This window comes from Cydia fagiglandana, chromosome 18 (assembly GCF_963556715.1).
Source record: "Cydia fagiglandana chromosome 18, ilCydFagi1.1, whole genome shotgun sequence".
Classification (NCBI taxonomy): Eukaryota; Metazoa; Arthropoda; class Insecta; order Lepidoptera; family Tortricidae; genus Cydia; species Cydia fagiglandana.
Genome location: NC_085949.1, coordinates 9,339,361 through 9,357,334, shown reverse-complemented (window position 1 = coordinate 9,357,334; position 17,974 = coordinate 9,339,361). Strand labels below are relative to the sequence as shown.

The 17,974-nt window shown below is 36.0% G+C and overlaps 4 protein-coding genes across 4 annotated transcripts in view; all 4 read left to right on the top strand.

Moving 5' to 3' along the window:
* Positions 1 to 17,974, top strand: part of LOC134673527 (F-box only protein 11) — a 338,938-nt gene that overhangs the window by 121,591 nt on the left and 199,373 nt on the right. The window lies entirely within an intron of this gene.
* Positions 1,245 to 4,094, top strand: LOC134673540 (large ribosomal subunit protein mL40). Its single transcript, XM_063531538.1, has 5 exons — positions 1,245 to 1,377; positions 1,459 to 1,548; positions 1,646 to 1,816; positions 2,870 to 3,068; positions 3,929 to 4,094. The coding sequence occupies exons 1-5, from the start codon at positions 1,343 to 1,345 to the stop codon at positions 4,043 to 4,045; spliced, it is 612 nt and encodes a 203-aa protein (XP_063387608.1). The 5' UTR covers positions 1,245 to 1,342; the 3' UTR covers positions 4,046 to 4,094.
* Positions 9,461 to 12,608, top strand: LOC134673607 (mucin-2-like). The gene is made up of 3 exons (XM_063531607.1): positions 9,461 to 10,125; positions 10,618 to 11,499; positions 12,577 to 12,608. Exons 1-3 carry the CDS (start codon positions 9,477 to 9,479, stop codon positions 12,606 to 12,608), a joined length of 1,563 nt encoding a protein of 520 aa, XP_063387677.1. The 5' UTR covers positions 9,461 to 9,476.
* Positions 14,219 to 15,451, top strand: LOC134673606 (salivary glue protein Sgs-3-like; the record flags this gene model as incomplete). Its single annotated transcript, XM_063531606.1, has 1 exon — positions 14,219 to 15,451. A coding segment is annotated over one exon (1,233 nt), but the record flags the coding sequence as incomplete, so codon positions are not given.

The window sequence follows — 17,974 nt, the reverse complement described above, 5'->3', positions numbered from 1 at the left end:
CCCTCACGACGCATCCTCGCACATCTCTGATGGAATAATGGTCGTGTTTTAAAATTAGCCACCGTTGTTCGCTACTCGTTGCGAATTTCCTAATTTTTCCCACTTGTAAGATCGTAAATAACTATCTAACATAAGGACTGTATCGTTTATTATAAATACAGATAAAACCTGGTCTAACTGTTGACCTGTGTATTATTTTGTATTACTATGTTCTTAAGGTATAATCTGGGGGTATTTTTAAGCCATATCTGATATAAGAAGGTTTTACATTTATTTTATTTTAGGGACTTTATGATGATTTTAATACCCTCTAGCAAATGTAATTCGGACAAGCCTATCGAGCTTAATTTGAGACTATTTCACCGATTCCTTGGTCCGATTTAAAGAAACAAAAGGTTAATATGCTGCCAAAATATGCCATCTAAGGGTCCTTTTCATGATTGCTCAATTGAACATCCACAGAATAAATGTGGTGAATTTTTATCTTTACATGAAAACGACTTTTTATGCAACATTTTGGATTCCCGTCAATTTCTGACGCCAGCGAAATGAGGGAAACAGCTAAAAGAATCTACGGAAATCCAAAACCTAACGGACATTCATGGCGTTGAACCATGGCTAGAACAGGTCGATAGAAACGCTCCATGATGGTTATATCGTATACCAAAGTCGGGGTTGTCGTAAGTAACATGCCATATTCTCTAAAAGGCCACCAAGCACAGATCCAAAACTTTTTTTCCAACTAAAAGAAATGATTAGACTATGCCCAGATGTTTCGCTTTACGATTCATATGTAATTGCTGTTTACATAGTACGATTTTTTTTGTGTAATATCTCGTCTTGTTCGCAAACCGTAAATTTTCTTGTAGTATTTGTCCAAAATCGTTGTAGTTAATCGGGAGGATTGGGTAAATATTGTCCAAACCATATGCTTTACGTGATCTCCCAGGACGAAATGTTACTTATTATTAAAGCACAAATTAAACTATATGTGTAATTTTTTAATAAAAATATAATACCAGGAAAAACGGCTAAGTAAAGTTGTATTCATAACAAACGATACAGTCCTTAATATCTAATGTCATACAGTCAACATTCCTAGTTTATTTTTACGTCCACAAAACACAATTAAATTGACAATTTAATTGACTGCGATAAATTGTTGCCTACAGCGTTTTCGTACTTATCTTGAACAGACTTCATTTTAACATCCTGTCAAAATGACATCTCTTTGACAGATCTACGATCTAACATAACCTCTATTGCATTTCCAGTGTAATTTATTTAGATTAATTATAATAAAAACCACTAGTTTTTAGACTTTGCCCCGAACAGTTAAAAAATGTTTAATTTTTCTATTATAAGACAATTCTCAAGGTGCAAATTTGTTCATGTAGTTATAATTTATGATCAAATCGTATTGTTTACTGTGACATTTTAACCCGAGTTATTTTTCAGATTGTCGATATGCCCTGCGGCTAAGGTACAACTAACTAGAAATATTTCCACGACAACAGCCATTCAATTCAAAGTAACTGATTATTTATGGTAAGTTCTCAGTAGTAAGTAAGTCTTGAGTACCTGTGTGGGTCTAATCTTTTCATACATCTACAATAATACTAAAACTTTTATCATATCTTTCAAGTGCGGAACCAATGAAGAAAAAGAAAAAAATCGATCCAGCCATAGTGAAGGCGCGTGAAGAACGTCGCCGAAAAAAAATTGAAAAGCAGATCCGGAGGCTTGAGAAGAATGCAAGACAGCTTAAGCCAATAGACGAGTTGGAAGTGCCATTACATCTCATGGATCAGATACAGTAAGTGATAGTAATAAATGTAATGTTTTGTTTTTGGAGTATAATGGAAGTCTGCTTTAAAAATAATAATTTTTTGTTTAACCCTTTGAACTTTGCACCTATTATAAATAATGCACCATTGTAAACCTTATTCAAATGCATGAGGGTCTATTTTACTGTAACCATGTGCATATGTGGATGTTTTTGGTGGTGAAAGGCTTAAAAGTTTCTTTAATCATTTTCATCATTAGGCTATAGTTATTTGTTTCACAAGGGGGCAAAATTGTTGTTTTCACCGCTCGTGCTAATATTGATACCCGAGCAAGTCAAAGATTCCAGAATTGAACCACGAGCGTAGCGTGTGCTTTGAAAAATGGAATCTTGAGCATTTGAGGGTTTCAAAGCACGAGGGTTAAACAAAATATGCCCTCGAGTGAAACAAAATTATTCACCACACCAACCCAAAGCAACTATTAAATGTAAAATATCAAACCAAATCAATACCAAATTAATGTTATTAAATATTTATCATCCAAAATCATCATTTAAAACTCAATTCTACCAGCAAACATAAGAAAACAACTCAAAATTTGCATTTGATTACTTTGCCTCACATGTGAATAAAAAGCAACTTTGCTATCAGTTATTGAAGTGCAAAGTAAGCCTTTCCGAACTGGTGTGGTGAATTATTTTATTTTCGGGCTCTAATCATTTTTATTATTTTTATTAGTCTAAATATTTTATTTTCCTTATTTTGATACAAAGACCAATTCTTAAATTGCCATATTTAATCTAGTTGGTAGTGACCCTGCATATGAAGCTAATAACAGGACTGTTTGAATCCTGGTAAGTGCATTTATTTGTGTGGTCCAAAAAAATTGTTATCTGTAGTGATATTGTTGTTTAAATTGTTGGAAATAATAATCAATTTGAAAGTAAACAAATGCAAACTCTGTTCAAATTGAGCAAGCCTTAAATTGGGACTTAAAGTTGATTTTGTCAGAGATTGGAGCCTTGATATTTTTATTAATGGTAAGCGGGCTTGATACTTTACCAAATTTATTGTTTTTTTAGAAAGAGAAAGCGCCCAGAGCCAAAGCTATCAGCAGAAGAAATAGAAGCTCGAGCCATGCTACAAAAGGACTGGGCTAGGTACAAACGCGAGGAGTACATTGCCACAGTTGCCCAAATTGATAGGATCATGGCATCTCAACGGAGGGCCCTGGATAAGCTGTATGAAGTCTCCGAAGACTTGTATGATGAAGCAATTATGGTAAGAACTGCATATCAAAATTTATAAAAAAAAATTAGTATTAGTGACGTTAGTATTGTAATTGTTATTTTTCCGGTTGTTGTTGAAACTAAGTAATTTAGGCAAAGCCACAGACCAAAAGCAAAGCAAAATTAAAAAATGAATTTAGTGGCATATTAAATGTAGGAAAAATATTATTAGGTACTATTATTATTTTTAATGACATAGGAGGCAAATGAGCAGACAAATTGCCTGATGGTAAGCGATTAGCTCATAGACACCCGCAATACCAGAGGAAAATGCTCTTTTTTTGAAGATTCTATTAAGCCCTTCATGCGTCGTATGATAGTCCCTTTGACACTTCCTTCAAGTCTCTTTTGCCTGGGCTTAATTAAATAAAATAATTGGTGAAATATATTAATGTTAACATTGGCTCTGTTGTGGGTAATTTCGGACCTGCTGTTAATTTAAGTATCCCCTTCCCATCCTGTTCCTGTGGCACTGTGTGCTTTATTTTAATTATAGTTTTTTTATTGGAGAATTGTGGAGAATCGCGTATCCAATATGAAGACAGACTTAAGTTCGCCCTTCGCCATCCCTCTAGTTCATATTTATGTTCTATCTGATGTATCTGTATTCCTTTCTTCCGTACAATAAAGTGTTACTCACTTACTTACTAGGCTATAAGCGCGAAAATCGAAGTTAGCAAATTTCGGGGATTTTTCTCTGTCACTCTAATTACGCCTTCGTTGGAGTAAGAGAGAAAGATCCCCGCAATTTGCGAGTTTCGGTTTTCGCGGTAGCCGCTCAGGTGCTGTTACACTTGTAGTTATAAAGTGTGTGAAAGACGCGCGTTCAATTTATTTTGTTTTTTTTTCCAGCCTGATCTGCAACTTATCCCCTACTCAGTGAAGGGACCCGTGGCGACCCCACCCATCAAGGGATACGACTCTCCCGACGGCGAGTACATCGACGTGTCTAAGAAGTGGGATAATTAGTGGAAATATTGTAATTTATTGATAGATGTTAATAAAAATGTTGTTATAAGCACTTAGTTTTTCTTGCCTAGCCTTAATACAAATATCGGAGTAGAGATGGAATTGCCATCTTTAGGTATTTTTCTCTCTGTAAGGCCAGGTGGGGTAAAGGAAACATACTTTATTTTTCTCGGGTTAAGAGAAACCGTATGAGAATAGTCCTACGTAAATATTTGTGACGTTCCACGGCAAAAGGTGCCTTATGGCGGCTGGCGCTTACGTCGCATAGCGCCGCAATAATATTGGAGTGGCGTTAATAATAGCGTAAGTGCCAATCGCCATAAGGTACCTTTACCCGTGGGACGCCACATTTTTAAAGTTAATTTTATTTATGAATAATTTGTGAAATAATTATTATGGTAGGTACACAATTATTTTTAATATTATCATTTAATTTAGTTTTTAACCGACTTCCAAATCCCAAAGGAGGAGGTTATCAATTCGGTTGTTTTTTTTTTTTTTTTTTTTATGTTTGTTACTCCATATCTCCGTCATTACTGGACCGATTTGGAAAATTCTTTTTTTGTTTGTATGTATATGCATACAGATTGGTCCCGTTTTTGTCAAAATCCAGTTCTGATGATGGGATCCATGAGGAATCGAGGGAACTCCTCAAATCTTAAAGGCATACATATAGTGATTTTTTGTTTTTATCAACAAATTACGCATATACATTCAAAAACGTGACATTTGATGAAGTGGAACTGCTGATGATGTTCAGAACGGAACTCTTCAACGACGCATAGTTCACCTTTGGCTATTTGTCCTCTTCGTTATGTTTGTTAAGCAAGTTAAGTTTTTAAGACACATTTTTGTCAAGCTTGGGTTCTGATGATGGGATCCATGAGGAATCGAGGGAACTCCTCAAATTTTTAAGGCATGCGTATAGAGATTTTTTTATTTTCATCAGAAAATCAAGCATTTTCATTAAAAACTGTCGCATTTGATGAAGTGGAACTGCTGATGATGATCAGAACGGAACTCTTCAATGACGCATAGTTCACGTTTGGCGATTTGTCCTCTTCGTTATGTTTGTTAAGCAAGTTAAGTTTTTAAGCCACATTTTTGTCAAGCTCGAGTTCTGATGATGGGATCCATAAGGAATCGAAGGAACTCCTCCAATCTTAAAGGCATACGTATAGAATTTTCTGTATTTTCATCATAGAATCAAACATTTACATTAAAAACTGTCGCATTTGATGAAGTGGAACTGCTGATGATGATCAGAACAGAACTCTTCAACGACACGTACACGTTTGGTGATTTCGAATTTCGATTTTGACTTGGACTGGGACCCGGACTCGGACCCGGACCCGGACTCGGACCGGGACTCGGACCCGGACTCGGACTCAGAGACCCGGAGCTTGACCCGGAAAACCACTATGATACCTAAATAAACCTAATAACTAAATAAACCGCTATTATATGATTACCTACCATAAAATGTAGGTATAAAGTATGATGATGCCAAACCCCTCCCGCTCAGACCCCCGTACACGCCGTACACCGCACCGCATGCGCCGTTAAGTGGGTTAGGTTAGGTTTGAACTGCGATCCTCACAGAATCGAACAAAAGTGGGTTAGGTTTGGTTAGAACTGCGAGACTTACAGAAACGAAATGCTACTAGAAAAGTGGGTTTGGTTAGGCTAGAACTACGGACTGCAATCCTCACAGAACCGAACTGCTATCAGAGAAGTGGGTTAGGTTAGGCTAGAACTACGACCCTTACGGAAACGAAATGCTACTATAAAGTACTGGTTTTACCTCCTTTTCTACATAGTGCACCATCTACCATAATCTTTCACCGGGCCCCATAGAAGTCGGTTTTTTTTTCTTAAAAATTATATTAACCGACTTCCAAATCCCAAAGGAGGAGGTTATCAATTCGGTTGTATGTTTTTTTTTATTTTTTTTATTTTTTATGTTTGTTACTCCATATCTCCGTCATTACTGGACCGATTTTAAAAATTCTTTTTTTGATTGCATGTATATGCATACAGATTGGTCCCGTTTTTGTCAAAATCCAGTTCTGATGATGGGATCCATGAGGAATCGACGGAACTCCTCAAATCTTAAAGGCATACATATAGTGATTTTTGTGTTTTTATCAACAAATCAAGCATATACATTCAAAAACGTGACATTTGATGAAGTGGAACTGCTGATGATGATCAGAACAGAACTCTTCAACGACGCATAGTACACGTTTGGTGATTTCGAATTTCGATTTTGACTTGGACTGGGACCCGGACTCGTACCCGGATCCGGTTCGGAACCGGACCTGGACTCGGACTCGGACTTGGACCCGGACTCGGACCCGGACTCTGACCCGGACTCGGACCCAGACTCGGACCTGGACGCGGACTCAGAGACCAGGACCTTGACCCGGAAAATCACTATGATACCTAAACTAAATAAACCGCTATGATTACCTACCATAAAATGTAGGTATATAGTATGATGATGCCAAACCCCTCCCGCTCAAACCCCCGTACACCGCACGGCATGCGCCGTTAAGTAGGTTAGGTTAGGTTTGAACTGCGATCCTCACAGACCAAACAAAAGTGGGTTAGGTTTGGTTAGAACTGCGGGCTTTACAGAAACAAAATGCTACTAGAAAAGTGGGTTTGATTAGGTTCGAACTACGATCCTCACAGAAACCGAACTGCAATCAGAGAAGTGGGTTAGGTTAGGCTAGAACTACGACCCTTACGGAAACGAAATGCTACTAGAAAGTACTGGTTTTACCTCCTTTTCTACATAGTGCACCGTCTACCATAATCTTTCACCGGGCCCCATAGAAGTCGGTTTTTTTTTCTTAAAAATTATTATATCTTTAAGTACTTCTGTTTACAAGTTTCCCTACAAGTGTCCACCTTCTCCCATAGTTCCTCTTACCCCAACTGACTTTACCTCAAAAAATAGAGAAAGGGTTATATTTTCAAACAATAAACCAATTCTTTCCCTGCGTGATCTCTAAGTGGGTCATTATAGAGACTTTCGGTATTGCCCATGTAATTCAAATTTTTCGAGTTAGTTGGGGCCCATTGTTGGGGGATTTTGGACCATATATGGGTGGTTTTACGGTACTATTATAGGTATTATAACCTTTGTCGATGTAACGTGCTAACTTCTCTGTACGCACAAGTAGACATTTTAATTTTGTTGTGAATTGTAAATGTATAACGTAGGTATATGCTACTGTTTCTACTTATTATTTACATATTACACGATATCAATATGGAATATATCAAAGTCGCATTATGATTGGCTTAAAGTCTCGCACTCCTCGATACGATCGGATCAAAATCAAATTGCTCGCTAAAAGTAAAATCCCTAAACTTTTCCTAGTTACCAACTTAAAAGAAAAAAATAATTTCCTAAGATACTGGAACGTGTCATATTTTTATAGATTCGGAAATGGGCCCTTTAACTTGAAAAGTAGGGCGCAGGATGGACCCTCATCAGTACACTTGTTTTGTTAATTAATCGCCGTAAAAAATATTAAAAGAACAGGTAGACAGAGGGATTTTAAAGCGAATCAGTGCCATATCCATTAATTGCGGATGTCAAAGAAGCTTTTAATTCATAAAAGTCTTTCAAGGATTAAATCGATTTCTCTGCTTCATTGACCGCGAAATGTTTCAATAAATTCATCGGCATTCGACAACACAATGTTATATATTTTTACAGTGTATTGATTTAGGTACAGATACGTAATGTTTTTCAGAAGCTAATATTCACTTTAGATATATAATGTACTTTTACACACTGGCAATCATGATTATGCATCAAAAAATCCTTGCTAACAATAATTGCACACGTTGCCAATTACCTAGTGATGGTATGAATGTTCAAATATAAATAACTTGACAGTAAGTAAATGCCTAATCTAAACTACACTTTGTCTGTTGTGGATAGGAAAGTAACATCTTTGAAAATGGGTGTTCTGCCTTTTCGCAGAACTATTTTTGTCAGAATTTCATTTGCCAACCAACATTTCGCCGACGTTTCACTTTGACAACTAACGATTAGCAAATTTTTGTATGACAACGTTTCAATTGGTAGAATTATTGTAAAACAGATTATTATAACGCCTCTAAACTTTTGGGAGACTTATCATTTGTCAAATCTTTCACTTGGTCGAACAACTCTTGGACGAATAACGTTTCGTTGAAGCTACAGTTCGCTTTTCATACATTAGGCAAGTTACAAATAAGAAAAAGATACATACCAAAAAATCAAAAATGGCCGAGTTGTTCGACTTTTTATAACGTATATTTTAATATTTGAAGCCAGTGGCAGCGAGCGAGCGAAGCGAGCGAGCAAGACCTTCCTGGGCAAAGCCGACTTGGATATGGTTAGGTTAGAAGCTCCCGCCTTAGTCTTCGAGGTTATTTTTTTTTAACAACCTAAAAAACGTAATTACACAGCAACTTTCGGGTCAAATATCCCAACTTTCGTGTCAAATATCTCGGCCATTTTTGACTTTAGAGAAAATTTATTCCTACAAAACGGCCCCCCTTTGGCACAGTCTGACCAAATGAAACAATTGGCAGACAATAAACAACTAAGTGTATATTATGCCAACTAAAACATTCTACGACATGAAAGTTGGCATTTTGAAAATTGGCATTATAAAACACAGACCAAACGTTTAGTTGGTAACTGTGCGGTTGGCAAATGAAAAAAAACCATTTGATAAGTTGGGAAATGAAAATTCGGCGAAATAAAATTCCGTCAAACGTGAGTTGGGAAGTGATAATCGGCCATACTATTTTCGGCGATAAATAAGAGAAAAAATGATCACGGATTCACATTCATAAAGTTTGGCATTCGAGTCAGCAGCATCGAAGCATTATGGTACTTTCCTTCCTTCCTTCCTTTTCAAGATTCAAATATAAGTAGGTACGTTATTCATTGTAGGCCTAACAACAAGTTAATTAAGTAGTTAGGTACCTACCTAACGCAAAACGATAGCAAAATTACCCCGCTTTTTAGCCCAATGCACCTTACAGATTTATTCACAACTGTCCTAAATGTTTGATAATTAGATAATTCCATTGATCGGCGGACGAAGCGATCCAGATGAGTAACCATAGTTATTTCATATTAGGTAGGTAGTAGTAGGAACCTTACTTGGTAAAATAAATTAAAAACGCGAAAGTTTTAAATACCTATTATAATAATTATTATTATTTGTATAATTTCGGAGAAGGAAAATAGCAGTAGCTTTCGTAAAAACTAGTGCCTACGCCAATTCTTGGGATTAGTTACCAAGCGATCCCCAGGCTCACATGAGCTGTGGTAAAAAAAGATTACAAATTGTTTAAATATGTAAATATGTATATGACATATTTTCTTTACCTACACATTTCAGTGAAAATCTACATGACTCTTTTATATGCATGTTCGTTGTCACTGTACATTGAAGGGTCACAGACAAATGTACTTGATGACTACTCTGATAATTCCATTAAAGAGGATACAGTTAGGAAATGGATTCTTAATACAGCGAAACAGAAGAAGAAAAATATTGATGAAGCGGACACTACACATTCAACGGATTCAACTCCGAATACCATGATTGTAACGATTAGTAAGAAAATAATTGAAGAAAGACAACAGATTGACCCTGAAGACGAGCCCGTTATGTATGTAGACAATCCCGTAGAAGCCAAATTGCCTTGTCGCTGGATTAGTCGTAGCTCATTAAGGGAATTAATGAAACAACGTGGAAAGGGAAATTTTATTTCAAAACACCTAGAAGATTTAACAAAACATTGTATGAATCAAGGCGAAATGTTCAACATCCGAGCCAAATTACATGAAACCACCAAAGACCCTATTTTAGTAGTCGAAAATCCTGTAGAAGCGAATATAGCATGTTCTTTTATTTCACGAAGTAAATTAAGGACGATAATCTTAAATCGTGCAAAGGATAACATGAAAGGAATAGATAAAAACGATAAAAATTCAGTATTTTTTAGGATACCAATCGAATGTGCTAGACAACATGAAGAAATTTCACAAATAAAAGGTAAACGGGCATATTTTTTTAACTATCTTACAACATGTTGTATATACCTATACGCGCCACCAGCATGTGTATCCGAGGCACACGCCACCGTTTTAAGTCCACCGCCAGGTGGCTTGGGTTCGACGACGGTGCCGCCCTTCCACACATTGATTGAAACCACTTTTCTACCCTACCCACATATGTATTACCTAACCCTTTGCCTATGTACTTATGATTGTTTTAATGTAATACATTTTTTGCCTGTAAAAAAAAATACCTATAAGTACTACCTACACAAAACAAGTATTGTTATAGAAAATATCCATTATGAATGCTTATTAAGCTTCAATAAATATAATAGGTACTTCAATAATACTCTCTTCTTGTGAGCATGCATAACATAATTTTTTGGTCTACATATAAAATATTTTATGATTATATTTACTTTGATTAAACTTATGTAGATTAATTTTATTTGATGTCCTCTGCTCCTCATAAAATTTGCAATTACAGGAATTACGAATACATACTTTACAAGACCATCAAGATATACTTGTATGCCTCCTACAACACAAGCTAACTCTTGTAACACAAGAACTAAAACTACTGCAAGAAAATCTTTTGAATCTATTAAGACGAATGCCGCTGCTATTATTATGATGATCTTAACGACACCCAGAAATACCTTCGTACCTTTTACGACAAGAACCAACACATACATTACATCTTCAAGCAACACTAAAACTATCTTAGGAGCTCCAACAATGGGTGCATTTGTTTCTGCTGATATGCCTATTTTTATTCTTATGAATGATAACAAAATAACCCAAAGAAGTACGATCGAACCTATTACCAGTACTACAACTTATTTAACTAGGTCTTCATTCAGGCCAAGAAATACCACTAAATCTACTATATTAACAGCCTCTGTCGATACTGATAGACCCATAACGACACAAATTAATACGATTGATTCTACTGTTACGAGTACTACCTCTTATGATACTAGGTCTTCAATCAGTGCAATAAATATTACGGAACCTACTACTAAAATAGCCTCTATTGATATTAGTAAACCAAACATAACTCAGAGAAATACCTTTAAACCTACTATATCAATTTCCGATGTTTTTTTTATGTGGTCGTCAACCAGTCCAAGATTTTTCTTTGAACCTACTACAATGAGAGCCTCTCTTGATACTAGTAGAACTAAAACGACACAAAGAGATACTTTTGTTCCGACTGTTACAAGAACCACCACCACCAGCACCTCTTATTCTAGTAGATCTTCAAACACTTCAAGGAATACCATTGAACCTAATACAATGATATCCTCTGTTGACGATAGTACACCCAAAACGACTCAAAGAAATACCTTTGAACCTACTGTTACAAGTACCACCACTTATACTAGTAGATCTTCAATCCGTCCAAGTAAAAGCATCGAACTTACTACAATGAAATACTATGTTCATACTGGCAGGCCGAAAACAAATCATAAAAATACCTTTGAACCTACTGTTACAAATACCATTACTTATTCTGATACGAGTAGGTATTCAATCAAACCAAGCAATACTGAGACGAGTACTACCGATTCTACTATGACGTCTTCAATCGGCCAAAAAAATCCTGATGTACATGTTATCAAACTCTTTGCTACATCGACTACAAAGAGAAGGACAAAAAGAACTAGAAGTACGAGTAGACAGCATAGAAGGTTGAAGACCAGTACAATACCACCGTTTTCATATGGGGATTTTATATATTAAAATAAATAAGTAACATATCAAATATCAATACATACATTATTCGGGACATATTTAAAGGGATGGCTCATCATCGTGACGAAATCAGAGGGAAAATGCCAATCGTTTGCGCCGTAGATAACGAAACGGTAATCTCTCTTTATCATTCTTCCATACTAGTGCGAGAGAGAGAGACATAAATAAAGACATGAATAAATTATTTATATAAACTGATGTGATTTTGATTGATGATCAATTATAAAAGGAACTAATTCTTCATTGCTCCGAATTTTGAAGATTTATATGGTCTGGGCGATAAGTAATTAGTAAAGTGGTTCCAACGTATTCGAACGGGGTATAACTATTTTATTGACAATTTAATTAGTACTATTTTTCCAATGTTATAATGATACCTACTTTTAATTGTATATATTTCTGACATACCTAATGCATAATAATAATGTAAATTACGCATCTGTATTCTGTGACAATGTATGATCAATTGATCAATACAAATAAAGAATATGAATATGAGAATCCTTGTGAATATAAAAAAATATTCCATTCCTTCCACATTGAAAATTTGTCAGATTCCGATCAGACAAACCCTGATCTAACGATTCTAAGAATTAAACGTGCCATGCGGCATCGCCTGAGGCTAAAGTGCATACTGATCCATACATGTCTGCACTTACTTAAATGTAAATATATTTTCCTTTTTTAGTGTGGAACGTACCACATTATTACAATCTATAAATTGCCGGTCCAATGCGATGCGGAATTGGTAACGCATTGAACCGGCAATCCAAGGATGTGATGAATGACATCTGTATTTACAATTTATAGATTACTTATTTAAGATTGCATTTATATAAAGAGACTGAACGTGTGTACGTAAAGGTGTAATAATAAGTAAATTCCTAATGTAATTTAATCATTTGGGAGGGCTTTGTAACCGTGCACATAAAAATCGTTAAAGCCTTAAATCGATTTTTCTGCTTCGCTGCCTGCATTCATATCAATTTATCGTCGGTATTTCACGAAAATTGTTTTACTGGATAATATTTTGGATATGTGATCCGTCTGATGATGATGGCACTGGAGAAGAGTACGAATGTCAAGTTATTTGGATATTAAAAACAATAAATGTTATGTTTACCTGCATAACTTGACAGTAAGTAACACAATTATGGTTTAATATCTGTAACATTTATTATGAATATTTGTATTTAGTTTGATTTGCCCTAGAGTATGTATAGTTGCGAAACATAAATGTTTTATTATTTCTAAATCTTCCGCTACTCCGTAAGTATGCTTGTCCGTCCGACAGTATACACCTACAGTGTACAGTGGACGTCAAAGATATGTTTTCATTTTTGGCCTTATTACAGAGAATTAAGATGTAAAAGTGTAAACATAATATATCTTTGACGTCCACTGTATCAGCTACAACTGCAACAATATGGCGACTTTATGAATGAATTCGTTTAACAGTCTGCTAAATATCAGTCTCATAAAAAAGTACCTATATAACTTTTTCAGTGTTAATAACAATCCTGCTGTTAGCATGGAAATATGCATCAGTGTACGGTGAAGACACCAGACGACCCAATGCCGCAGAGGATCCTATCATCTTTCTAAAAAATCCTATAGAAGCTGAAGTACCTAGCCATTGGATTCCACTTGGAATTTTGAGACAAATAATGATTCAACGTGCAGAAGATAATGGCAGCCGAACTTCGAAAACTAAGGCTACAACTGCTAAATTGTATTATAGTAGTAGAGAGCGTTTAGATATAATTGCACATATAAATCCTAAGACGTTGTCGTCTTACGAGAAGAAAAACGCCGTAACAACAACCACTCGAATTATTAAAAATGATTTTATTATGAATACTCTAAGTACAAAAAGGACTCAAAACATTGTTCAAAACAGAGGAGTATCTACTATTGGAAGTAATATTATGTTGCACCATAAAATTCCTCACCAACGGCGTGATGTCATCCGTTCGAAACGTCCACGTACAAATATTATAATCCCGACTTCTGCACCCCGCTTTACACTAGTTACTAATGCTAAGGTAAAAACTACCAATCCAATTACTATTTCCACGACCATGTCGATTTTGACAAAAACTAAATCAAATCGGCCAAATGATAATATTGAATCTTCACCTGCTGTCACTTTTACTAGGACTTCCAATGATCTTACTAGAAACTTTACTAATAACATTTTGCATACAACCAAAATAATTACCAAAGTCAATACAAAAAACACATCTCAAACAACTATCACACACAATACCAAAGGTACTGTAAAACTCGATATCAACCGTTTTAACAAAACATCTAAGTCAAATCCCATTACCAACACAATTACAGCTGAAGTAGCTAGGATTCACACTACTAAGGCTAATATTACACCTGCTACAAAAACAACTGCCAGCATAACCACTACTAAAGTAACTCCTCACATTACCAGTCCTTCATCCAAAGTACCTACAAATCCCGCTACCCCTCCTATTACTACCACTCCTACCACTTCCAAAGCAACAACTCCCAAACCTACAACTAAGACAATCACCACTCCTACTACTACAACGGCTACCAAATTTACAACTAAGACAACTACCTCTCCTACCACTACAACGACAACCAAACCTACAACTAAGACAAGAACTACTACAACGACTACCAAACCTACAACTAAGACAACTACCACTACAACGACAACCAAACCTACAACTAAGACAACTACCACTCCTACCACTACAACGACAACTAAACCTACAACTAAGATAACTACCACTCCTACCACTACAACCAAATCTACAACTAAGACAACTACCACTACAACGACTACCAAACCTACAACTAAGACAACTACCACTCCTACCACTACAACCAAACCTACAACTAAGACAACTACCACTACAACGACTACCAAACCTACAACTAAGACAACTACTACTACAACGACTACCAAACCTACAACTAAGACAACTACTACTACAACGACTACCAAACCTACAACTAAGACAACTACCACTCCTACCACTACAACGACAATCAAACCTACAACTAAAACAACTACCACTACAACGACAACCAAACCTATAACTAAGACAACTCGCACTACAACGACTACTAAACCTTCAACTAAGACAACTACTACTACAACGACTACCAAACCTACAACTAAGACAACTACCACTCCTACCACTACAACGACAATCAAACCTACAACTAAAACAACTACCACTACAACGACAACCAAACCTATAACTAAGACAACTAGCACTACAACGACTACCAAACCTACAACTAAGACAACTACTACTACAACGACTACCAAACCTACAACTAAGACAACTACCACTCCTACCACTACAACGACAACCAAACCTATAACTAAGACAACTACCACTACAACGACTACCAAACCTACAACTAAGACAACTACCACTACAACGACTACCAAACCTACAACTAAGACAACTACCACTAGAACGACTACCAAACCTACAAGAAAGAAGAAAAGGTCAAAGAAACCTCGCCACCGGAAATCTACCACCACTGCGGACATTCCTTATTATTAGTTATTACTATGAATAGTACTTATAGTTCGTAGCTTCCTAATAGAGCCCGACGGCTAATCCTATTGTCTATTGTTAAGTAAAACCGCACGTGCTACTTACCTGCAAAAATAGTACATTATTGCAGAGGCCGGGAAAGGGCAATTCGTGGATGAGTTTCGATTTTGTCGGACGACGCGAAGCGGAGTCCAACAAAGAAGACGAATCCACGAATTGCTATTCCTGCCGAGGCATATATAGTGCTTTTCTCCAAACATGCGAGGAAAGAAGCTAAAATAATTATTATTTAACCATCAAGCATCACTCAAATCAAACCTTCACATCCAAAATGTCACACACAATTTCCCTCTTTAATTATTTTTTAAAAGTTAAAGTTACAAACTTATTCTGCCATTCAGTATTCGTTCATTCAATATAATTGTGCAATATAGTTGGTCAAACCAACTTTTCAGTCAGTAAGAACCAGGAAAACTATACCCATCCTTTTCTTTTGGGTGCTAGTACTAGTGTAAGACAAAGATAGTATGATTCTCTTTGTCTATGTTTGAAATGAGAAAGTCCTTTGACAAACTATATAAGCTTTATGAACAACGGATGAGATTTAAAAAAAATATAAAAATAATCTTTGATTTTATTAAGCAGTATTCGCACGATCATACACGTGAAATGATAGCTGATCGGGTCGTGTAGAAGCGGCTCGCGGCAATAATAATTGGCCGTTTGCGTTTTTTATTATTAAAAAGTAAAAAACACTACAGTAATAAGTTATTACTGTAGTGTTTTTTTACTTCCCGTCCGCTAGAACAGGACAGCGATAGTTTGATGTTTTTTAATTAGAGTTTGACATTAACGAAGAACTTCCCGTAGTATTTTTGCTACAGTAAGGTGAACATTTCCGAGCATATTGGAGAAAAGGGTCTTAATTATTCTATTTAGCACCTGAGCACGGGCTAGTCCAACGCTCAAAAAACCAGTGTAGGTGCGCTCTCCGATAACGCGCCTTTATTACGCATCTCGATGACACAGTACTGGTTCTGTAGCGTTTGACTCGCCGGCACTCAGTAACCGAAGTACTGAGTGCCGGCGAGTTGAACGGACCACACACATCGTAACAAAATTAGTTCATTTTGAATCTTATTGCAATTTCTCTCTCTAGGCTCTATTAGGAAGCTACGAACTATACCCACCTACGTATATATCTGCTTTATGATCCGCGTAGAAGTCAAATGAAATGAAATTAAAATAGTATTTTATTCAATCGTGATATGTATTATAACAGAGACTCGAAGAGTATAAGGAAGGTGTCTTGGTAGTAGGAAACGAAGCTTGCTGGCTCAAGTAAAAGAATTAAACAAAATATGTAAGTCTATTAACAAAGATGTTGGCTCGTTGATATCTATTGTAGAACAAGAAGAGACGGTCAAGAGGACAAAACCAGACCTTTTGACCGCGTCTTCCACTTGAAATATTTAACTAAATTATACAAATCATTATTTAGGTACATGTATTTGAAGTAAAAAGGTTGGCTCACTGCGCTAGAGCCGTGTAATATAGTTTTTTTAATATACTACTAGGTACTTATTTTATAATAGGTACTTATGTAAGTTATTTGTTGAATAAAGCATAAAAATATGAATAATTTATTTTTTTGTGGTAAACTATGTACTGTGAGAAATTTGACGACTTTTCCTATAACGTAACTAGCTTTTTTCCGCGACTTCGTCTGTTTGGAATTTGTACCAATAGTACCCCTAATTGGATAACTTATTTTTTATCCAACCTACTTTTTCATCAATCATAAAAGTCTTATACCTACTCCTTTTTCGAGATATTACTGTTCCTCTTTATTAACTTCCACCTTTTAAGGAGGGGGGAGGGGCTTTCCCTTCCTTAAGGGATAAAGGAACTGGTGGGAGGCGGATCAAGACCGGGAAACGTGGAAAGAGAGGAGGGAGGCCTTTGCCCATACAAACTTCCACCCCCCTTTTTTACCCCCATAAATGATGGGATAAAAAATATCCTATGTCGTGTCCTTTCCCGGGATCTACATCGGTTTAGCGGTTTATACATGAAGAAAGTAACAGACAGACAGACAGATGTAGGTACTTTCGCATTTATAATATTACTATGGATATGGCGTAGTCTACCCGTGTTATTGCTGTTAAAAAGGGACTGGCATCAAATAATAATAATATCGTTTGGTCTAGTAAATAAAATTGTTTCGGCAAGGTACAATCATTATAGGTGTTCTAATACAGTCAAATTTAAACTCTGAATACATGACACAGAGTCGAGTTTTTTTATCATTTATTTAGAAGTGTTAGACAAAAGAATTTGTCAATACATAGCTCTATTTGTGAGTAGGTAAATGTTAGTTTAACGAGACAGTGATTAGTTTTAAAATATATTTTTATAATATGTATGCTAGTTTTAAGGTATTTATGTATGGGCCACTAGTTGCCTGAAATAAAGATTTTCATTTCATTCATTTCATTTCATTATTGTATTAATGGTGATGACTGCTTC

Excerpts from the sequence above, each read along its gene's own strand:
- LOC134673540 (XM_063531538.1), top strand. The coding sequence starts at position 1,343 with ATGTTTAATTTTTCTATTATAAGACAATTCTCAAG. Across the intron at positions 1,549-1,645 it reads AAAGTAACTGATTATTTATG|TGCGGAACCAATGAAGAAAA; the intron begins GTAAGTTCTCAG and ends ATATCTTTCAAG. Across the intron at positions 3,069-3,928 it reads TGTATGATGAAGCAATTATG|CCTGATCTGCAACTTATCCC; the intron begins GTAAGAACTGCA and ends TTTTTTTTCCAG.
- LOC134673607 (XM_063531607.1), top strand. The coding sequence starts at position 9,477 with ATGACTCTTTTATATGCATGTTCGTTGTCACTGTACATTGAAGGGTCA. Across the intron at positions 10,126-10,617 it reads AGAAATTTCACAAATAAAAG|GAATTACGAATACATACTTT; the intron begins GTAAACGGGCAT and ends TTGCAATTACAG. Across the intron at positions 11,500-12,576 it reads CTTTGAACCTACTGTTACAA|TGTGGAACGTACCACATTAT; the intron begins GTACCACCACTT and ends TTCCTTTTTTAG.